The sequence below is a fragment of the Callorhinus ursinus genome, unplaced genomic scaffold (assembly GCF_003265705.2).
Source record: "Callorhinus ursinus isolate GAN/ISIS: 27379988/994484 unplaced genomic scaffold, GSC_fseal_2.0 scaffold8, whole genome shotgun sequence".
NCBI classification, from domain to species: domain Eukaryota; kingdom Metazoa; phylum Chordata; class Mammalia; order Carnivora; family Otariidae; genus Callorhinus; species Callorhinus ursinus.
In genome coordinates, this window is record NW_027397070.1 from 72,670,102 (window position 1) to 72,693,274 (window position 23,173).

At 56.0% G+C, this 23,173-nt stretch overlaps 1 protein-coding gene across 5 annotated transcripts in view; it reads right to left on the reverse strand.

Moving 5' to 3' along the window:
- Window positions 1-875: 875 nt before the first annotated feature.
- The window catches only part of CDCA4 (cell division cycle associated 4), a 30,509-nt gene continuing 8,211 nt past the window's right edge, over window positions 876-23,173 (reverse strand). Inside the window, exons 1-3 of one of the 5 annotated variants that reach the window (XM_025869244.2) lie at window positions 16,355-16,420; window positions 16,151-16,237; window positions 876-3,426 (exon numbers count right to left, since the gene is read on the reverse strand). In XM_025869244.2, the coding sequence (XP_025725029.2) occupies window positions 2,692-3,426; window positions 16,151-16,222 (807 nt within the window). In that variant the 5' untranslated portion in view covers window positions 16,223-16,237; window positions 16,355-16,420 and the 3' untranslated portion in view covers window positions 876-2,691. Of the gene's footprint in view, window positions 3,427-7,040; window positions 7,141-8,459; window positions 8,481-11,682; window positions 11,735-16,150; window positions 16,238-16,354; window positions 16,421-23,173 lie in introns of those variants that run through there. The other 4 variants (XM_025869245.1, XM_025869246.2, XM_073895967.1 and 1 more) reach the window with 4 other exon arrangements.

The window sequence follows — 23,173 nt, forward strand, 5'->3', positions numbered from 1 at the left end:
AGAAAACATATAAAGACACAAGGTACTTGTTAACCTTGAAAATAAAACTGCCAGTTATCTCACCAGCAAAAGATGGATTTATGTGGGAATAACAGTTTCAATGCAGGACAAGCAAGCTATGGAAAAACCCGAGAACATCGCAGAGGTGGCGCTTTTCTGGGGGGCGGGGAGTGGGGCTGTTGTAATCGGAAAGCCCGTTGGAGTAAACTGGGAGCTCATAGAGGTTTCTCATTGGCTGGGCTTGGGGCAGTCTCTTATTGGCTGGGTTGGGACTGCCTCCCTTTGGATGGGCCGTGATAGTCTCTCATTGGCTAGGCTGGACCATCTGTCATTGGCTGAGCCGGGACTGTCTCCCATTGGCTGGGCCGGGACAAGCTCCCATTCGCTGGGCTGTTGCCAGGGGAGGAGGAAACCTCCCTTCCTCCTGCTGGGAAAGTAACATAGTATCCATGAGCAAGGGGCGTGTCTTCCCGTTGGGTCTGCAGTGGTCCGTGACGGGGGTGCAGGGAGCGCTGCTCCTGCCGACCTCCTGACGCCATTCTAAATGAGGTGTCTTATACTAATTTTTCACAGTTTCAGGCTTATTGTTTATTAAGACACATAGACTTTATTTTCCACGAGGAAAAAGTACGTTCAGAATCCGAAGGAAGCCGTCCGTGGAAGTCTCAGCCTGCTGCTGGCTCCTCCAGGGCACTGTCGGAGCCTCCCCCCAGCCCCACAACTGGGGCAGAAGCAGGTGCTGAACGTCGAAGCCTGTGTGGTTGGCAAAGTGCCAATTTAACACATCCAAGTGAAACAGATAAGCCAGCTGAACTGACCTAGGAAAAAAGATCCACTCGTGGATTATGCTGTAGCTGATAATGAACACACTTCCATTTTGTTTGCTGGGTAATGTTTAATAAAGCAATGTGTACATGGTGGATATTAAAGAAAGGTCTTATGCAGGAAAGAAAACAGACTGTTTTGGCTAAAGGCTGGGCAAAGAAGAAAAAGCGCGAGAAGCAAGAGATGGGCAGGGGTGGGGCGGGGAGTGCAGGCTTACTTGTAAACCAGTGAAAAAATCAAAAAGGTGTGGGTGTTCCCAGTGTCGAGGGCAGGGTCACAGGGAGCACGCAGGGTACCCCAAAGCTCACTTCCGCGGCACTGTTCCGCCAACCCCACTGTCAACCACCCTCGGGACTGAGAAGTCATACAATGATGAGTGCCCAGATTTAATTCTGGACTTCACCTCACAGTTCTGTCCCAGCACCAAAGCAAGCATGGGCACGCTCCAGTCCAGCGCCCTTTCCACACACACCTGGCACATGGCGACCTCCGCGCATGCCAGCCCGGCAAATGTGGGTCCAGCAGCTAGGCTAGTGTTGACCTTTTTACCAGTAAGATGGGTTTACTCAGGAATAACAGAATTACAACCTGCTACGGCAGAACCACACACAAGTCCAACAAATGAGAGGAACATTATTTATGGAGAAAGAAGGAAGCGGAAGGGCTGTTTGGAACGGAAGTCCACTGGAGAGAAGCGGGAGTCCTGGGTGATGAGGGCTTGTTTCTGGCTGAGGTGCTGGGGCCAGCAGTTTCTGGGGGGAGATGCAATGTGCACCTTTTCCTGTGGGGCCTGCAACTGACTCCTTCCTGTAGAGGAGTCTTCTGCTGGGTCTGTGATCGACAACCCTCGATGTCCGGTGGGGTGGAGTGCGAGCCCCCTCTGCAGGCTTCCCCACTCTCTTTTAGTGAGGTTTCCCTTGATTAATGTCCATACCAGTCGGAGGCCCTCTACAGTGGTGAGGCATGCTGGCGGGCAGCATCTTCCCGGGAGAGGCCCACTGTGCTGGGAAAACCACACAAGAGGGGCCCCGAGAGTCAGATCCTCTGAAGGCACCACCTGAGACACCTGGGGTGCCCACAGTCTGACTGACAGGATCTGACCTTTGCCTCCAACACATACATATAAATAGGCATAAATAAAACCTTCTGAAATCCCCACGTAACTCTAACGAAGACAGGGCTGGCACAGCAGATCTGGTAATGACACTCAAGAATAAAAGGTGGGGCTGTGCAAGGTGCTCTAATCGTCACGAGGACAGGAGAAGGTGCACACAAACGTCAAGTGAAAATCATGACCTAGGTACACTACATGGAGTGAAGCTTCATGTAAAACAAGTCCTTACCTAAACCTTAAAAAAAGAAATACACCAACTGCAACTGTTTAGGTTATAAGTTTCTAATGTAGCAGCAGAAAATGTTTATAGAAAAAATATACTTGTAAGAAAATAGCTGAAAAAATCTAAAAAGATAAAAGTATAAAAAGTTTAAAAAATATATCTTAAGACAAAATATTGCCCAAAACATATAAAACTTAATTTAAAAAAATTCACCTATCTAAAGTTAAACCAGGCTGGATACAGAGCTGGCAACTCGAGCCCTCCACAGAGCTGCAGCAGGACAGAGGGGACGAGCGCCCAAGGCCAGCGGGGTGTCAGACTGGCCCGGATGACCAGCCCGAAGGAAAACCGCCTAGCCCCCTTGGGGAGAAATGGGAGAGGGCAACTGGATGGTGTTCTGGAACATTCTCATCACAGACAAACCAGGCGCTGAGCCCGCAGATGCAGGGCAGCAAGCATCACAGGCCAAGCACTCTGGATGCCTTATGAATCCATCCACGATGTGTCCCATCAGGGCACAGCTGCCCTCTCAAGTCTCCACCAGGATCTCCACCGCGTGGTCCAGCTCGCCCAGATCCGACCTGCAGCTGGAACTGGGAGGTGCGGCGGTCGCGGGGGAGAAGGCCTGGAGCCCGCTGCCGTGGCCCGACTGGGTGCTACCCACCATCCCCGTGAGCACCGCGTCCAGGTCGTAGTAGGAGCTGTCCACGTCTGCGAACAGCTCTTCCACAGAACCAGAGGTTTTATTCTCCAGCGTTTCAAATATCTGATCCAGGGACTTCTGAAAGCCTCCTCTGTTTTCTCGAGAGCTGTCCACTTCCCAGAGGCTGCTCTGAGGGTTCCTCAGGGCCTGTGCAGATGGGACTGTGGCAAGTCCCGGAACCAGGTCTGGCGTGTGGCCATCTCCCGCATCAGGGGCAGGGCGCTCCCCCTCCTGCTCCCGCACCGAGCGGCACAGGATGTCAGTGGAGACGAGGCGGTCCAATGGCGCCCGCCCTGCCGCCTGGGGTGCCACCACACGCCAGGTCCCATCCTGGGCCATCTCTTCCTGGATCTGCCGGACTGTGTTGGCTATGAGGACCGAGCGGCAGAGGTTGGGCTCCACCAGCATGTGACACAGCTGCAGTTTGACCAGGGACATGTCCAAGAGCGATTGGCGCTGCAGGCTGTAGGAAGGCATGGCCTGGGCACCTGCCAGGCCTCCTTCCACATCCTCCCCGTCTTCGGCACTTTTTCTCTTTAACCCCCGTGCAAACATCGTGCCCTGTGGAAAGCAAGGAGGATGCCATTTAGCACATTCCAGAGTCCCCAGCAGACCCTGCCCTGAGACAGTCTGCAACTGCCAAAGGCGGGTGTAGGAGGGGGACTGGCTGCGGTAACACCACCAATGTGGTCCTGGGGGCACATGGCGCCCCAGCTTCTGGGAGGGAGGGCTCCGACACACAACAGAGCTCTAAACCACTCCCCGCCCCCATCTCCATCAGGAAAGACAAACGGACTACAAATACAGGAAATACACTTGTGAAGAGCAAGGCTGAAACTCTACACCCAAATTCTGGGCACTGGTGCCCACAAGGGAGGAGAGCATGGGGGAAGCGGGACAGGTGCTGGCCTGCCTGCCACCCCCCAGCCTGTGCCCAAGCTGATGACCGTGGGTCCCCGCCATGGGCAGCCGCTGTCCCCTCAGGGCTTTCCTGCCACAGCCCTGCCGAAATGTGCCCCTTGGGTCCAGAGGGCCCAAGTCTTCACAGCCCAGGGTCTTGGCAGCACATTCGGCTGGTGAGGGTAGGGGGAGAACGACACTTGGGCTGATTCCCTAGACAACTGTGTCCCCCCTCCTCCAAGGTACAGCTTGGACTCCGCCTCACTGGGCACAGGTGGGGACTCTGAGGCCAGCTGCCATTCCAGCCTGGAGGACCAGACACCTTGGGGCAGGTTAGGATGCACCTGGAGGCTCTGGGGTGGCACTGGTCTCATATACCATAGCAGGCTCACTAGATGTCTGCTTTCAGAAGCCAAAATAGGAGCAGACTGTTCTTTTGAACTCATTCTAGGTTGAGAGATCTCTGGAGAATTAAAAAGCAGAGCAGGAAAGGTCTGGGGGCCCAGCTTGGTACCTGCACCACCTGGCCAGGCACCAGGAGGGCTCCGGAGCCGACTCTCAGGGCTTACCACAAGCAGCGTGTGAGGTTTACCCTTTCTAGAACAAAGGTAAGCCATAACGCATCAAGTTTCTCTCTTCTCAAGTTCGTAAAGTAGCTAAACATTTTTATTTCAAGTAACTTTTTTTTTTTAAAGATTTTATTTATTTGACAGAGAGAGACACAGTGAGAGAGGGAACACAAGCAGGGGGAGTGAGAGAGGGAGAAGCAGGCTTCCCGCTGAGCAGGGAGCCCGACGTGAGGCTCGATCCCAGGACCCCGGGATCATGACCCAAGCCAAAAGCAGACACTTAACGACTGAGCCACCCAGGCGCTCTCAAGTAACTTTTTAAAAAGGATCTTATTTATTTGACAGAAAGAGCCCAAGCAGGGGGAGTGGCAGAGGGGGAGGGAGAAGCAGGCTCCCCACCTGCCCAATGTGGGGACTTGATCCCAGGGTCCTGGGATCATGACCTGAGCCGAAGGCAGATGCTTCACCAACTGAGCCACCCAGATACCCCTTATTTCAAGTAATTAATTTGAGTTATTCATAAAGAGGATTAGTCTTTTAAATTTGTAAATTTTTAGGTTTTTTTTTTTTTTTAAATCAATCCAGTGGCTCTCTCTGACTGCTGCTGGCCTATCTGGCGTGTGCCCAGGGCCCCCGAGAACCGTGGGAGGCGGGGCTGGTGCCTGTGCTGTCTGCACTCAGGCCCCCAAAGTTCTGCACCCCCGCCAGGAGCCCTCTGAGGACTCACTCCTGCCAGCCCCACCCTTAAATAGACAGAAAAAGGACCTCTGTCCCCAGGGTTTCCTTTCAGTGTCAAAGATCTCACCCCCATACGTTTACCATTTTAAGAAATTTTTAAAATTAAGTGACCTTGGGGGCATTTATCCCAAAGAAATGAAAGCCAACATTCATGCCAAAACCTGCACAAGAATGTTCCTAGCAGCTCTACACATAATGACCCAGTGGAAACAAAGCCCAGCACCAGGGAGTGTCTGACACACTCGGGGCACCAGTCACACACTGCCACTCAGCAGGAGGGCGGCATACCCTAGAGAGACCCAAACCTGGAGGAGTCCTAGGGGAATTATGCTGAGCGAGAAAGTCCACCTCAAATTGTTGCATATGGCATACATTTCCGGAACATTCTAACACGACCTAGATAGGAAGTGGGTATAGTGCGTCCACGAAGCTCTCCATGTGCTCTGACCGCACAGAACCACGTGTGTGCACACAGGATCACTCAGCTCTGTGGTTACACAGAAGACATGTGTGTCTGCGTGTCCATTTAAATGTCAACACTGGGGAGGAGGTGTAGCTCCACATCATTTCTTTACAGTGGCCTACGCATCTGTAGTTACTTCAAACTAAAAAGTTTAAAATGCTAAGTGACTGTAGCTTATTCCCCTCCCAGACTACTTTCCCCAGAACAGCAAACAGGTTACCAACTCTAAAGCCTGAAACCACTGCCATTTCTACCAGGACACCGGCCACACACTGACTTATCGACTATTTTTTAAACAAATGAATGAACAGGTTTACCACCACAACACATGAAAAAATTTCACTCACTACTGGTAGCAAAGGATTCAAGTTCTTTGTTGTAACTGCAAATTCAACTTTTACAGAAGCTTTTTTCTGTCAATATTTGTGTTAAAGCCACTTGCTTAAAATTGATGAGTATATTAAGAATTAATATGAGATTATGTCAAACTACAAGATACCCTGTGTTGGGGGAAAAATTAAGTCTTCAGGGTTCCTCTTTGGCAAGTCACTTTACTTCTTTGTCTTTTAGTTATCTCTTTTCAACCAAATCTAAAATCCCAACTCTGGGGGCACCTGGGTGGCTCAGTCAGTTAAGCGGCTGCCTTCAGCTCAGGTCATGATCCCAGGGTCCTGGGATCGAGCCCCGCATCGGGCTCTCTGTTCAGCGGGGAGCCTGCTTCTCCCTCTCCCTGCTGCTTCCCCTGCTTGTGCTCTCTCACTCTGTCAAATAAATAAAATCTTTAAAAAAATAAAATAAAATCCCAACTCTGTATGGCAACCGATTTAATTTAGAGCCCAACAAAACTCACTCAAATAACATAATGAAGCCCAAGTTACCAAGAGAATGACTCAGAGCCACCCTTTCTGCGAGCCCTGCATAGCGAGGTCGGTTAGCAACACCAGGGCCGCTGGGGGCAGCGAGAGACCCACAGCTCACATAGCTCAAGACGCCTCGCCAAGCACCCAACTCCCTGGGGCCCCATCTCCCTTTCCTCGAGGGGTCCTCAGAAAGCCCAAGACATGAGCTTATGCGTGGTCAGTGCAGTGGGAGCCTCCCACACCAAGGCTGAATTCAGTGCCTGCCACAGCTGCTCCAGTTAAAAACAGCCCGGAACAGCACTTAGGAACACAGCACATCAGGAAAAGCCTGGGGAGGGCCCCTGTTAATATCTGCTTTGAAAGAATGAATATACACAGGGTACCAGCTAGATCCATCCAGGACGCCAACCCCTTACCTGCAGCAACCAGCCAGAAAAGTTAATAAAGGCAAGCCTCACTAAAATGCAGAAGCTAGAAGGGGGAGCCAGTACCACTCATGTCAATGACAGCCCCCCCCCGAAATATGCACACTGCATCTCCCACAGGAAACCGACACTGCAACTCAGCCGGTGGGAGACCCTCACCACCCCGAGCTCCTACTTTTCTCCAAGGGACTTGGTTTCCTCCATCTCCCTCCTTACTCACCTTCGTTGGGTTTGCCTATGGTTTCGCCGGAGCGTGCACGTTGTTAACCTCAGAAATAAACCTACCAGTTATCTCACCAGCAAAAGATGGATTTATGTGGGAACAACAGTTTCAATGCAGGACAAGCAAGCTACGGAAAAACCCGAGAACATCGCAGAGGAGGCGCTTTTCTGGGGGGCGGGGAGTGGGGCTGTTGTAATCGGAAAGCCCGTTGGAGTAAACTGGGAGCTCACAGAGGTTTCTCATTGGCTGGGCTTGGGGCAGTCTCTTATTGGCTGGGTTGGGACCTCCTCCCTTTGGAAGGGCCGTGATAGTCTCTCATTGGCTAGGCTGGACCATCTGTCATTGGCTGAGCCGGGACTGTCTCCCATTGGCTGGGCTAGGACAGGCTCCCATTGGTGGGGCCATGACGGTCTCTCATTGGCTGGGCTGTTGCCAGGGGAGGAGGAAACCTTCCTTCCTCCTGCTGGGAAGGTAACAGAGTATCCATGAGCAAGGGACGTGTCTTCCGGTTGGGTCTGTAGTGGTCAGTGAGGGGGGTGCGGGGAGCGCTGCTCCTGCCAGCCTCCTGAGGCCATTCTAAATGAGGTGTCCTTTTACTAATTTTTCACACAAATAAATCCATTTTCGCTAGTAAAATAACTGACTTTCATTTTTAAGGTTAACACAGACCAGGAAGTCAAGACTTGTATCTCCATGACAACCCAGGAAGCCGATGTCGTCTGTAACAGTCACCCCAAGGGCCAGGGCTTCATCAATAACCGACGGCTGCCCTAATATTTGTCCCCACTTCCTAGAAAAATCCAAACGTGCTGCCCACGAAACCACAAGGGCTGCTGCCTCCCCAGCCTGCAGCCCCCATCAGGGGCCCTGGAAGCCGGTTCCAGCTGGCAGTGCTGCCACTCCCCTGCCTGTCCCCAAGTGTCTGCCCGCAAGCCAGGAGGTGGCCCACTCCCTGGCTGCAGGTGCTCCCAGTAAACAGCCTTTGCTCTTCTCCCACAGGTGCCTTCATTGGTTTCTGCAGCTTACTGTACATAACTGGGGAGAGCAGAAGTACAAGACAAAAATTACCATGGCCGACCCCTCAGAGATCCAGTTAGGACGCGGGTTCTTCTCAGCATCTCCCTAAGCAGGTTCTTCTCTGTGCTTGAGAGCTCACTCCGGGCTCTGCTTTTCTTGCTTACACACTTTCCACCACACGCAAAAGCTGACCGTCACTTCCGACAGCCTGGCGGTGACCCTCAGGTATAAACACACTACAAGGAACTGAGCCGTATCCCTGCTTTTACACCACTCAGAGTCTCCCCAGTTAGAGTGACGCTGGGTTCTGACTCTAGGTTCTGATACTGGCAGTACTTGGCCCTGCAGGGGTTCTACTAGGGGCAGAGCAGGAGCATTTGTAAGGCACGTAATACACACCATCAAGTTGCTCTCTAGGAAGGCGCCATCAATTGGCCCTGCACCAGGCTTTTCTGTAGGGATTTTTTTCACATTTGCTGGGAAGTTCCCCTCCACTGTAGTCATTAACCCAGCTCGATCTTCCAGGCCCCTGCCATTAACCTGTTTCATCACCCTGGATGTAAACATTATTTTCAGATTCAAAATAAGCAAGTCAAATGGGTAAGCTGGGGTGCTGACAATGGAACACCACCCAGCAAATCCACACGGACCTGTGCATCATGGACAAACCTCAGATACTATGCCTAATTACAAAGCAAAAACAAAGAAATAGGTACCATATGATTCCATTTATATGAACTTCTAGAAGAGGTAAAGCTAACCTAAGTTCTAAAATAGCAGAATGGTTACCAGCGGAGGAGTAGGGTCAGTCGAGAACTCCCCAGGATGATGGAAATTCACCCCATCTTGACAGGAGCATGGTATTTGTCAGATTCCCTGAACTGCACCACTAGTAACTGCTCATTGCATTGTATGAAATAAATGATACCTTGATTATAAAGAAAATACATAAACAAGTTGATGGGGGGAAGGCCACCACATTAGTTTAAATCTAAACCATTTTAGATATTGCCGCCCCTGCATCACTAAGTGCTTGGATCTCATTCCGCATGCCAGGACAAGTATGTGTTCAAAGCCATTCTAATTATTCCCTTCAAATGTCCCGAACCCTGAGCAACTGTTAATTTTTGTTGCACTCTGTACAAGGAAATGCTGGCAGACTTAGGACTTGAGACAGAGTAGCTCAAGGGCAGCGCATCCAATCACACGAGCCCAGGTGCTGTCACCAGAGCCGTGTCGGGGTGATGCGCCAGGCTGAAGGTGGCCGGTGAGGATCACCCTCCTCAGACATTTGTGTTTGGGACAGTCAGCGCAGAGTACGGTTCTGAAGGCAGCAGAGGTGGGCACACATTCCCCCAAGCACAGCTCTTTGGGCAGCCCAGGATGGTGGTCTGGGGCGCTTGACCCTTCGAGCACAGCACACAAGACCCCACACTTCCCAGGCTGTCGTAACTGCAGAGCCTGACTCACCATTCAGTTCTGAACAAAAAAGCGTTCGGTATTACGCACCTCCATCCACTTCCACAGATGGCCGGGAGGTCTTACTGAGTTAAGGCCCATCAACCCCTCAGGGTTAACAGTGTTTCGCTCAAAACCCTCCAAAGTCAGTGGACAAACAGGCCATTGGTGCTCAGCCCTTGGTCAGAGCACAACAGCCTCCAGCCCAAGGGCTGACCAAACAAAGAAAACTGAAGAAGACAGAAAGACTGAGGGTCCCCTGTGGTGGGTGGAGCCAGGGAGGGGCACTGTCCTGTGCCCATCAGGGCAGCCCCAAGACAAAGGGGACCCCAGCCTGGCAGACTCCCCACGGTTCACGACAAGTGGCCTCTCTCTCCTTGCGGCTGCTCTCACACCCGGTGGCCAGCAAACCCCAGACTCCAAGCAGCAGACAGACTCGGCTCTGGCCTGACCTGTCACCACCGTCTTCAGCCACCACCAAGCACACTCATGACACTCAGGTTTTTCAGGCAAATCCACATGAACTCTGTTTCTGTCACATGATCAGACTGTCTCTGAAATACCCCATCAAAGGAAAACGGGAAGACAGAGCAAGTGTGCCAAAGTCTTGAGAAGGGCTGCGTTGGAGTCCACCTGTGGGGGTTCATCTTCACTGTCTTGAAATTTTCCTTAAGCTATTACTAAAAAGGGCATTTCAGGTACTTTTGTTACTTGGAATGAAATACACAAACTTTCTCTGCCGGGAAGCATGTTCCCTTAGGAAGCTGTAAAAAACTTCCTAGCCCTCTTTCCAAGATAAAACCTGTGATTCTTTTTAGAAAAAGATCATAACTGACTTTTCATTCTGAATTTCAACTTCAGTTGTAAAACATGGCAAAATCTGAAAATAAAGTTATGTGCAGAAAGTGTGTAAGACATTAAACTTAATTTTGTAAGCAGGCATTTTTTCTCTTTTAAAAAATTAACTCAGTCCTGCTGTCCTGTGCATGCAACGCAAGGGTCACCAGAAGAGGAAACAGAGTTGGGAGGCCCTCCATTGGGACCAGAGCATCTCCCAGCAAACTATTACCTGGTAATCCTGTTTTGCAGACAATAAGCTTTTGAAAACGTGGCGTTAAGCTTGCTCCTGACTTCTGGAAGAGGTTCCGATACTTTCCCTAGAGGCAGCACGGCTCCCCCCACACACCTGAGTGGCAGGGCAGGAGGGCACACGGAGCCCACTGGAGATAGGCCACCAGCCAGGCCCGGGAATTCTCCCGTGTCCTCACCCCCCACTGCCTCCCCGATGTCCACCTCCACTGCACTGGGCAGCCTCAGCTGGGCTGCACAGGAGGCAGGCAGGGCGGGAGGCCACCTAAGGCTGTCCTCATTTGCTCCCCGATATTCCCTGGCCAGCTTAAAGAGAAGCTGGGTCCACTCGAGTACGGGGGACGGAAACCATTGCAAAATATCTTTAACGTTTCTTTTCAAAGCAATTAAAACCCAGAGACAAAGGAAAAGGAGCCAAAGTGAACACTCGAGAGGCCTGCAGTCCGCAGCAGAGATTGTGCGGCCCTCCAGGGTTCCAGAGAATGGTGCCCCTGGCTGGGCCATTGTGGAAGGCGTCCTAGGACCAGCAAAACCCCGCTTCGCTCAAGGACTTAGGACGCACCACGCACTCAGTGTCAGGAATGCAGAGCAGGGCACGAAGACCCGGGAGCCCGGGCACCACAGGTCCCCGCGCAGGGGGGAGGGCGCAGAGGGCAGTGCGGGGCCCTCCGGTCGGCGCTGGAAACACCGGCCGGCCGGACGCGGGGCTCGGCGGGCGGCGCCGACCCGGATCCCAGGTGGGGAGGCGGAGGGGCTTCCTGGGGGGCCGCGCCGCAGCCCACGGCCCCGGCTGGCGCGCTTCCCCTTCCGGGAGCCCACAGCGCGCTTCCAGCCCGGGGCCAAGCACGGCTCTGAGCTTCAGACACAGCCGAACAGCCGAAGTCCGGGCTGCGGCGGCACGACCGGGAGTCCCCGGGCGCCGGAAGCCCCGCCAGGCCGGCCGGCCGGCCGCCCCGTGTCGCGCTCCCTCCTCCGCCGCGCCTCCTCCCCCCCCGCCGCGACCCCGGACCCCCGGGGCGCCCAGGGAGGCCAGCCTCTGCCGCACAAAGCCCGCCGCCCGCGCCGGGACGCTCACCTGGCCGCCACCGCCGTCTGCGCCCGCGTCCGCCGCCGAGGGAGGGGCGGGGCCGCGCGGGGCGGGGCGGGGCCGGGCGGCTCCGCGCCCACAAAGGGTCGCCATGGCGCCGGCCCTCCCGCCCGCCGATTGGCCGAACGTGGGGGCGGGGCCTCCGGTTCAAACCGCGGGCGGGGCCTAGCGCGCGAGTTCCCGCGCGGCCGCGTTGGCCGTTGGGGCCCGCGCCCTGGCCGCCCCGCCCCCGCCCACTCCCAGGTCTCCGCGCGCGGCCCCAGCGCGCCTGCGCAGGGCTAGCGGGGCGGGGCGTGGCGGGAGAGGCTTGGGAAGGGAGACCCTCAGAGCGGTGAGCTGGAGGGGAGGGGACGGGATGGAAAGGAGGGGGAGGAAGGCAGAGGGACGTTTGGAAGAGGAGGGTGGGAGAGCGGTGGGCTGGAGGGGAGGGGACGGAGGGGGGCAAGGAAGGGGAGGGGGGAGGGATGTTAGGAAGAGGAGGGGGGTGGAAGTGAGAGCAGGGGGAGGGGAGGGGAGGGACCTTAGGAAGGGGAATGAGAACAGTGGGCTAGAGGGGAGAGGAGGAGGGGGCAGCAGCTCCCTGGGCAGCCGGGGGTCAGCACAGGGACTTCCCAGGCTTACATCCGAGGAATGAAACCATAAAAGTCCAGGGGAGGTTTCTTAGAAAATAATTTCTCCAGAGGTCTTAAGTAGAATATAGAGTCCTGACTCCGTTAATTCAAGCAACATTGCTTGAGTGCAGGCCAGGGCTGCAGTCCTAAGCGAGGGGAAGCCTCTCTGCTCTGTTGTGTCATGTGCTGGGCCTCTGCACCCACCCAAGGGGTAAGTGGTGTTGGGAGAGGCCCAGGTGAGGTGGGCTCCCTGTGCAGACCCCAAAGGGAAGGGACTGGGCTGGAGAGGAGGAGCCCTGGGATCCGGAAGGCAGGGGCGGGGGATGGAGACCACTGGATGCTGGGCAGAGGAGGGGCAGGTCCTGAGTGGGGCTTGGAGAGCATGACTCTGCTAAGATCAGATGTGGGGGGTGGAGGGGGAGAAGTAGAAAGTCCACCTGGGTTCCTGCAGTGCTGGGGGTGGCACAGATGATGGGCTGTGACTCGCACAAATGTAAATGTTCGCCTGACAAACAGTGGGAAGAAGCTGGGGGAACTTTTGTCCCTAGCCATATGCCACACAGATTAAATTCCTTAACACACAGATACCCTGCAAATGAAAGCGAGATGAGCAAACCAATAGAAACTGGGCAAGGGATATTAACACAGTTCAAAGCAAAAGAGAGAAAATGCCCTTCCCTGGTGGAAGGGCCTTCGGCTGGGAAGAAGAGCCACGTGTGTTCCCGCTGTCAGACTGGCAGAAATAAAAAATACTCTCTGCAGTGAGTCTGTCTTCCAGAGCTGCCACTCTTTTTCACCCAGAATGTCCAGCATAAAATGAAATATTAGCAGGCATACCGGGACACAAGACCAGAAAGGGGGGGGAAAAAACAAGGCAAAAAACCCCAAAAAACATACAGATAATAGGACAGACTCATGGGTGACCCTGATATTGGAGTTTTCAGACTTTTAAAAACAGCAATCATTTTATTCATGAGAATTAGTGACAAGGTGAACGGGAACGTGTTAAAACGACTCAAATGGAGGAAATAGCATCGAACTCTTCTCAACCAAAGGGCCAGCATAACCCCAACGATAAAACCCAGAAAGGAGGCCAGAAGGAAGAATTGCAGGCTGACTGCTCTCACAGCCACACTTGAAACTTCCAAACAATAGTAGCAACTCCAAGTCCCCCAATACACAGAAAAGAAGATAAAGCACGACCAAGTTAGGGTTGTTCCAGGAAACAGAAGGTTAACACTCCAAACCAAACCAAGTAATTCATGACATTAACAAAATGAAGAAATAGTTGGAAACCTCAACAGGTGGAGAAGTATCCCCTGGTAACATTCAACCCCCATTCATGATAAAATACTGAGCAAACTGAATATACAAGTGCAAGGTTAGGAACAGCCCACAGCACCCCCCCTCACTTCTGACACCCACCTCAAGTTTGGGGCCACCAAGACCACCCTCGGTTCAATAATTCACTACAGAGACTCGCGACAACTCACACTTGCCGTCGTGGCTTGTTACTGTGAAAGTCCTGCAGGGACGAGGTCCAGGCGGCCCCCCTGCCACTGCCCCCCCGCACGGGGCTTCCACACCAAATGGCCCCTGCCAACAGTCACCCACAGGCAGGCAGGACATCCCAGGGGGTTGGGGATCCCCTCCCAGGGCCCAGGGGCAAAGACCAGACCTCCTTGGGGAAGGCTCTTTTTTTTTTTTTTTTTTTTTTCTACACAACATAGGGACTCCCTTCACCTAAATAAAGTGTATTTACAAAAAACCTACAGGAAACCCTGTAGTGTGCAGTGCCATAGTGAAACCGTGCAAGCTGCCTCCGGTGATCAGGAATTAGGGGCAGATTTCTACCCAGCACCATGTGGGAGGGCCTGGGGGGCAAAGAGGCAAGGAAAAGAAGTAGAAGTTACAAGGATTCAAAAGGAATTGGGATCATTATTCCCAGAAGATCAGTTTCTGAATGTAGAAAATCCAAAGAATCTTGTCCCAGCCGGCATGGTCACCCACAGATGGGTGACCTAGACCCGCCATGATTTGTTTTCTCTCTGTTCCAGAGTTTGGAAGGCCATGGGGAAGGTTCTGATGTGCAGAGCGAGTGGGAGGATTTGAGAGAGCGGTCCTGCTCTGAAGCCAGCCGTCCCCGCGGAGCAGGGCCCACCCTAGGAGCTCTTGCAACCTTGATTACCTCCTAAAAGCCCTGCCTCCAAAGACAGTCCACCGGGGGCCAGGACTGCCACATAGGAACTGGAGGGGGACACCATTCCATCCATAGCAAATCTCCACATAAATGACTCAGATGAAGTATTAGGCATGACCATCAGATAATCCTATTTCTATATACAAGTAACAAGCCAGTATAGAATTTTAAAAAATGTTTTAATGACACCATTTGCAAAGCACCAAAAACATCAGCACCAGATGCATCTAGCTACAAATATGCACGGACTGTACCCGAAGGAGCACAAACCACCGTGGAGAGAAGTCAGGGACTGAGCTGGGGAATATGCCAGGTCCCCTACTGGAAGACTCCCCATTGTAAAGATAGCGGTTCTCTCAAACTTACCTGTAGATTCAGTGCGATCCCAATCAAAACCCTAACTTGTTTCCTGGAAACTAACAAGTTGGTTCTAAAATCTGTGCGAATGGGACACTGGGGGACTCAGTCGGTGAAGCATTTGCCTTCAGCTCAGGTCACGATCTCAGGGTCCTGGGATCAAGTCTGCTCAGTGGGGAGCCTGCTTCTCCCTCTACCCCTGCCCCTGCTCCTGCTCTCTTGCTCTCTGTCAAATAAATAAAATCTTTAAAAAAGGGGGCCCCTCCATTATAGCCCCAAAGTGAGAACAGCCCAAGTGCCCCAGCGGGAGAATGAGCTGGGCATATGCAAGCACGCACACTGCTGCCTAAGAGCAGGCGTGCACATGGAGGAAGAAGACACCAGAGTGCACACCGGTTCCACGGTTACAAAGCTCCAAGCAGGTGGAGCTGTCCTGTGGAAGGGGAATGGTGGGGCAGGGGGAGGCCCGGAAAGATTTCTGGGACCCCAGGACTGTCCATACTGGATCTGAGTGCAGGGGGTTCACCTTTTTTTAATACGTTCCCATTGGGAGCATTCTCTGTTTTTGTGCTCCAAGAACTACGCTGATTGGGACATTGAAGGCAGGGTCCTCAGAAGCCCGGCCCCCAGGCCCGCAGTCTCGGGTAATGCACCGGCTGTGGTACCTCACGGTCTGTCGTAGACCCTTGGAATTACTGGACCACACGTGTGTATGACCCGGTCCAAGTGTCCAGCCTTTTCAGTAATAAAGAAAACCACACTGTGGCTCTGTGGCCTCACAGCAGAGCCCCTTCCTAGAGCCTTAGGGAGCATGTGCTCAGCCACCTCCAGGCAGGAGGAGGGGAGCCCCCACAGCCCCCACCTGCCCTGCTGTGCTCAGTGACACCTGGGCTCGCCTGGGACCATGCCCTGCAGGTCCACCTGTCTGCCCCAGTCTCGTGGGTAGAGGTGGAGTGGTGGGGTGGTGACAGGCCCAGGCATAGAGGAGACTCCGAGGCCATGGGCCAGGCAGCCTGTCCCAGAGATTCTCCAGGCCCGCCTGCTGGCGTGGACCCTTGCTGGACCCCAACCCTGAGACCCCCACCACCCTTCCTGGGATCTCCTGTCTGCTCTTAGAGGGGGTCCCACTGGGCAGGGCACACGTTTGCTGCCAAAGAAAATAGGCCAGAGGGTTTATGACCTCACCCATCTGGTGTCATCACTCAGTCTTTTGGATGTGGCCAGAGTTAGAATTACACTTTGACAAGTGGACTTTCTTTGAACATCGGGAACATTGTTGTGAACGTACCTGTGTGCCTTGTTTGGTGAACTTTTCCCATGAGACATCCTTAGGTATCCAGAATCCTGGAAGGTTCCTCATTGGACTCTGTGTTGTCTACAAAAAAACAGAATGACATTAAGAGATGCTTTCCTTTCTGTCGTTTGGTATTTGTATTAAGAGTGGCGGTCACTCACAGAGCTGCTGCCCCATGAGGGGTGAAAGCAATCTCACCTCACATCGGCTGGATCGGATCAGCTGCAGGAACACAAACCCTACCAGCTCCCTGGGGCTGGAAGAGAAGATGGGGCAGATCTGGCGGGCAGGGAGTCTGGCCTCCTCCTGGCACCCCCAGCTCACGTCTGGCCTCTGCCTGCACTGATCCCCTGCCTGGTCTCTCTGTCCAGGGACCATGTTGTCCTCTCCTGTACAGACCCCCCCCAGCTCCCCAGCTTCTGTGTTCCCGCCCAGGTGAACAGCCCAGACCCTCTCGGTGCCCCAAGAAACGGTCTGCCAGGGCCAGGCATCTGCCTTTGGTGCCACCAGCCCCAGCTGAGCAGGGGGACCCTCCCCTCTGTGTGGGTCCAGGCCTCAGGGGCAGGCAGAAGGGCATGGGCTGGAACCCCAAATCTGCCCATGGTGGTCCATCCCCCCAGCATAGCTTTGGGGTGCACACGGTCCCTGAACTCACAGACCACCAGACCTGGGTGCACGGCTGAGGGGGCGTCATCGGGGTCCCCTCTGGCCACCCCCCCACACACATGGGGGCTTGCTTTCCCACGCACGACCTCCGAGGGTGAGCCCTGTAGGTAGGCGCCCTTGGAGGGCTGGGATGTGATTTTGTTGAAGGAGCCCTTGGTTTCCTTACACGGGTAGCCACTAGCTATTTCCACATGCACCGTCACCGACTGCATCAGCCACTGGGAGGGCCCCATCTACAGATTCCCTAGAGGCCTGGGGACCCACCTGCCTCTGCACCTCCTCAAGCCCCTCCTCTAGGGCCCCCTCGCTGGGTCCTCCTCTTCTCCCCCCTCCAGATGTTGGGGTGCCCCAGGGCCTGGACCTCAAACCACTTCTGTCTACACCCACTCCCTGGGCTGCCTTGCCCAGCCCCTGATGAAGCACCGTCTACCCCACAGTACAGAGTTTACGATGCCCGACATCTGGTCTCCCAGTATGTTCATGTACCGCTGTAGCAGACAGGATTCCATCAGTGGCTCCCCAGGACTCCCTGCACCAACCCAGAACCTGTGACCGTGGCCGTGGCGAGATGCCTGTCCGTGGCTGCGTTGTTACGTGGCAGGGTGACCTGCATAGCCGGATTTCTGGGATGGCCTGACTGGGTCACATGAGCCCTTAAAAGAGGCTGACAGCAGAAGGGGAAGCCACAGAGGCCCAAGCAAGACAAGGATGGGGGCGCCTCCCACGCTGGTTTTGAGGAGGCAGGGGCCACATGAGAAGGTGTGTGGGCACTCCGCTCGGCAGAGAGCAGCCCCCCCCCCGGCAGGCCGGCAGCCGCAGGAAGTGGGGGCCTCCGTCTGACAACCAACAACGGCAGGAATGGAGTCCAGCACCTGCTTGAGTGTGCGGGACCCCCGCTCCAGCCGAGGAGGCTCCAGCCACCTGCCTGATCCATGCCGCATGTCTGACCTACGGCCGGCCGGCGGTGTCCCCCAGACCCACCCCTCCTGTCTCACTTCCCTCCGTGTCTCCTGGACGCTGGCAAACTAACAGGCCTGAAACGGAAGTCTTCGCTCCACCCAGAGTGTCCTGTCTCTATCACCGGTCCTGTCAGCCACCGCGGCTTGGCCAAAGACCTTAGGGTCCTCCCAGCACCCCTCTCTTGCTCATATCCACCTCCAATCCTGCGCAGACCTCGTGGGCGTCATGGGCCAGCGACCCAGCCTTGGAACCTCAGTCAACCCCTGTGGATGCATGACGCGGGCCACTAGCTGGAGATCCTGGAGAGTGAGGGGCCGTGTAGGGTGTGAAGCCGGGCGCGTGGCTGCTCGCCGCGGACACAGGCGCCATCTGCTGTTTCCCCGGCATCTGGAACAGAGCTCCTCAGGGTTGAAGGATGGCTGGCTGAATGAAGATCCATTTTCAGCTGCGGGCACGGTGCTTGCCCGAAGGCCAGGAACTGCAGTCAGTTCAGAAACTTACCCGAATTCAGGAAAGCCTGGTGTGGAGCTCTGGGTGGTCTGGCAGGGCCCCTGGCCCTGAGCCACCCCACCCCCACCCCCACCCCCGCCACCGTGGTGCCCAGCCCACGAGCCACGCCGATTAGGAAGAGCGACAGGCTGTAGCACCGGGAGTAATTATCCATGACAATGAAACAGCGCAGACCTGCATGGAGGACAGTCCTCTGGGCCCCTGTGTTGTGTGTCTCCTGAGCAGAGGCCTTGCAGCTCTTTCCAGGGATGCAGTGAGCAGATCACCAGGGAGAAAAGGAAGCAGCATCTTTCCCTCAAGGTGGAGGATGGATTTGCTGTCCAGGATCCTGATGACACCTCCGTCTGGGGCCAGGATGGGCAGGCTTGCCACCAGTGCCCTGGGAAGGTCGGTGTTTCCCAGACGCAGGCTCCTGCCCTGTGTGCACCGCACCCACGTGGGCCCGAGGGATGTGGCGTGAAACAGACCCGCTGCGCCGTGAGTGACGGGCTCCCGTGTCCCAGGTCTTTGGGCGGCATCCCTGACAGGGAGGCGCCCCTGTCCCTTGCAAGCAGGGTGAAATCTCAGACCCTTCGGGGCTTGACGCTCAGCTCCCTTTTCCGTCCTTCCCCTTCCCTCTATGGGGACCAGCCTCTGGTAAATCCCGAGTGCATGGCAAAGGGCACTGTGTTCTCGTGGGGGGAAGGGGGTGTGAGGGGAGGAAGACGCCAGGTTGGGCTGGCCTGGCGTGGGGCTGCAGCTGGAAGTCGCCGAGCACGCTCCGTTTCACACACGCAGACGTAGAGAGGTACGGACGTGTGTGCGTGCGTGTTTGTGGAGGCCGGCCCCAGCGGGCATCCCCGGCGCCCAGCTCTTGCTCTCACTGCTCTTGGCAGCAAGGGGCCGGGTCTCCTTGGAGAAAAGGCTGAGCTGAGTGACCTCGGCATCCTGTACCAGAAGGTAAGGACGCATCAGAGGGACGCAGGAGCTGACTGAAGGTTACAGACAGTATTCCCTCGAGCAAACCAGCAGTCCAGATGTAAGAGTGTACCCCCCCAAGACAGAAGGAAACACCAGCCTCGTCGAAGACTCTCACACCCTCTCCCCACAAACTACTTACTAACTAATGAGTACGGAATGCTCACAGCTCACCCCGCGGCGAGGGTGTCGCCAGGTGCCATCTCGCCCTGGTGCCGGGACTCCACAGGAGTGGCAGCATGTGACGGGGAGGACGGGGCCTCCCCCCGAGGTGGTCCAGCAGACAAGCGGAAGGCACAGGAGACTCTGCAGAGACCCCAGAGGATGTCATTGAGACAGTGCGTGCGTTAGGTCAGCGGCGATTTCCCGATCTTTCAGGTTGCACCAGTTATGCAGGAGAGAGTCCCGTGGCTCTGAAAATACTCTCTCGGGTGTTAAGGGCAACAGGCACCGTGTCTGCAACTTATTCTCAGATGGTGCAGGAATAAATTGTTATACGGAACAGAGAGTGACTAATAAGGCAAATGCCCTAAAATGCCGACAATTGGGGAATCTGTGGAAGGAGAGAGAGAAGCCAGTGTGTTTTTGCACTGAGTGTACCACTTTTCTGTAAATTGGGAATTATTCTGAAATAAAAAGTTGGATAAAAGCAAAACAATTCCACATAGTTTCCACAGGTGCCCACGTAGACAAGTAAATGTTTAGGAATAGTCTGGAGGGTTGTGGAAAAGCGTGTAACATGTGACCTCAAAGGAGAGCGGGATTGCAGGCAGTGGTGGGAGGAGCCTCAGCGGGGCCTGCAGTGTGCAAGGAGGCATCCTGGGCAGCTTGTGTGAGCCAACGTGGGGGTGACAGTAGGAAGAGGCAACAGCGGACACAGCGGGGGGTGCCAATGTGGGAGAGCCGAAGGAGGCAGGGCTGGGGGGACGGCGGCCTCGCCTTCCGAGTGGAGCGGGCCCGGGGAACAGGAGCTGGACTACAGGGGAGTGTCACTAGCCCTGACGAGGCCAAGCAGTGGAATGAGCAGCGGCAGGACACAAAGGCCTTCCCCTTCGTGCCGGCTTTCTGCTCCGACGGCTTTGCCCATAGTCTCAGAGCGGCTGCCGCAGCTCCAGACCTTGTACCTGGCCTCGCAGCAGGTCCAGGGAAAGGGAGAGCCTTTCCTCCAGGAGGCAGACTGAATCCCTGGCCCACCTCTCACTGGCCAGAACTGGATACGTGCCATTCCGATGGCACTGGGCTGAGACCAGAGGCTCTCAGTGTGTGGACTTGAATAAGGACCTCCTGGGCACCTGTTACAGATGCAAATTCTCTGACTCAGAAAGCGCGGGGCTAGTTCCCACCCCTGCTTTAACAGGAGGCCCCCCTGGGTGATCTGGATGCAGGCTACGCACCCCGGGGCCACATCCAGGGGAGGAAGGGCAGACGGGGCGGGGCTGCTCCACTGCAGGCCAGTCAGGAGTGTTCATGATCCCAGTTCTGCGCATTTCACAGAAATGGAATCCTACTGACTGTGGCCTCTCGGGTCTGCTCCTGTCACTCAGTGGTGTTCTCCGTCCGTCTGCCATGCTGCCTGTGTCCCACCGTGAGGTAGACCGCAGTTTGGCCTGTCTCCAGCCTCCAGCCTCAGTGAGTGTTGACGATCCATGTGGCTGCGTGCTTTCAGCCCCGGGCGGCACGGGGAGGGGTGCTGCTGGGGCAGGGCTGACTCCTGCGTGGCTCACTGAGGAACCACCAGGCTGTTTCCCTCTCCGTTCCCGCCAGCACCGTGGAGGGGCTCGGACGCCAACACGGACACCTGTTACCCTCTGACTGGTTCTAGTGCACGAGGAGGCCCTGCCCTGAAGGAGGTGTGCAGGGGGAGCCTGAGATGCGGTGGCCGGCGGTGGGCGTTCGGAGGTGTGCTAGACGCATCCTGGGAGGGCTTCCTGCAGCCATGGCTCACTTGGCCGCCTCCACGCTGCCCTGCCCGGGAGCTCAGCCTCTGCCCTGTGGCCTCCACCCCCTCCAGGAGCCCAGTCCTGAGCTTCACCCCGCCCCTGCTGCATCTCACCAGCCGGGCAGAGGGCTGATGCCACTGCCAATAATGCCGTCACCAGGGCTCAAGGCCGCTCGCCATTCCTCTTCTTCTCAGACCCAGCTCTGGGCCCAGGGTGCTTTCGGGCTCAGCCGGCCGGCCGGGGAGGTGGCTGGGCTCCACCTGCCCTGTCCACAGGCCCCAGGAAGGTTCCTCCCCGAGATTGGGACTGGGGAGGGCCACACACCACCACCACCAGCCCCCCCACCGCTGCGGCGGTGCTGCCCCCTGGTGTCCACGCACCACACCTCCAGGGGCCACCCCTGGGAACGCATGGCCCTTTGTCAGGAATTAACTTGGCATGTGTGCAGGACCCCAAGACCAACGTCTAACTGACTTTGAGCACACCCTCGTGTCAGGCCAGCTTAGGCCAGGGACATACACAACTCAGTGTACCCAGCAGCTCTGTGGGCAGGTACAGTGGCCAGCCCCGAAAACTGTGAGCTGTTCTCAGGAGACCTTCAGATGGTCTGGGGAGCCTAAGTGCTCCGTGCCATGTTGGGGTGCATCCCATGCCAGCGCTCCTCACTCCCTGGGCACCACTCAGGAGGACCTGCACATGGGCTGCCCCAAGGCCCTCCCCTGCAACATCCCTCCTGGGGTCAGGAGGCTTCGGGGGGGACCCCCTGCAGACCACAGCAGTCCAGAACTCCCAGCTACCCCATCCTGAGTCCCCGTCCCTGCTGTTTGGCCTCTCCTGAAGGCTGCGCCCAGGTTGCCACCAGCAGTACCAGGAGAGTGGGGTGGGCTGAGGAGGGGTCCGGCCCTACACCTGACCAGGAGCGTCTGTCAGGGCAGGAAGCTGGAGGGCGTCTGGTCGAACGGTCCAGTAGGTTGGTTTACATGTGGGTGCTGAAATGTCGGGTGACCTGGCCGGGCGCCCCAGCTGGCATGGTGCTTGTCCATGCACACGGCCGGCTGTCCCCCAGGGTTCCTTGAGGAACCGGAAGGGGACTACCCAGGCACAGGCCCTGTCCAGGGAGCCGGGAAGGCAGCCGTGAGCCACAGGAACGAGGGAGGAGCGAGGCCCAGAGTGAGTGTGTGCGTGTGAGGGAGCAGGTGGGTGGGCGAGGAAAGGTCTCACACACAGATATCTGATCTGGTCACCAGCACTCGGCAACCCCACTGCTCACCAGAGAAGTTTCCATAAACAGCATGAGTCAGATGAAAGGCGAAGGTCTGTGGTCAGTGAGTGAAGACAATAGCATTACTCATCAAGGAGGGGAGCACCACCAGGCAGGGGGCACTGACGCAGGCTGGGCCTGGGGTCAAGCTGGGCACTGGCGCCCAGGCCAGCCGTTGCCCACGCCCTCCCCAGCTGCCCCTGTCCAGCTGGCATTCGGACCTGGTGCCCTCCGCCTGCTGCCCCCCAGACCTTGCCCTGGGTGGCCCCGCACCCAGCATGCAGCTGGCCCATGGCATCAGGGTTCCCCTAGCAGCCGTCAGCTAAGGTAAGCGCGCCCTGCACGCTGTGTACAGTGGATCGGTTGGTGTCTTAGTGCGGACACCCCAGCTGTTTGGGCCCTCAGCCCAGAGCTTCTCCTGGTCCCCAGTGGTCACTGTCCCTCCTCATACACATTTTCTCATTTCACGCGGCCCCAAGCCGTCACTGCAGACACCCTCCGAGACCGGCCGGCGAAGGAGACCCTCCAGGTCACCCCTTCTGACCTTGGAACCCCGCTCACTGTACCCTAGCCCCGCGCACCCGGCTCCAGCCACCTGATCCCGCCCACGCCGGCCCCGCCCACGCCAGGCCCCGCCCACACCGGAGGAGGCGTGCCCCGATTGGCTACCTGAGGAGGCCTCCACCCGACCCCTTGCCCAGGGCTGGGGCCGCACGTGCCAGT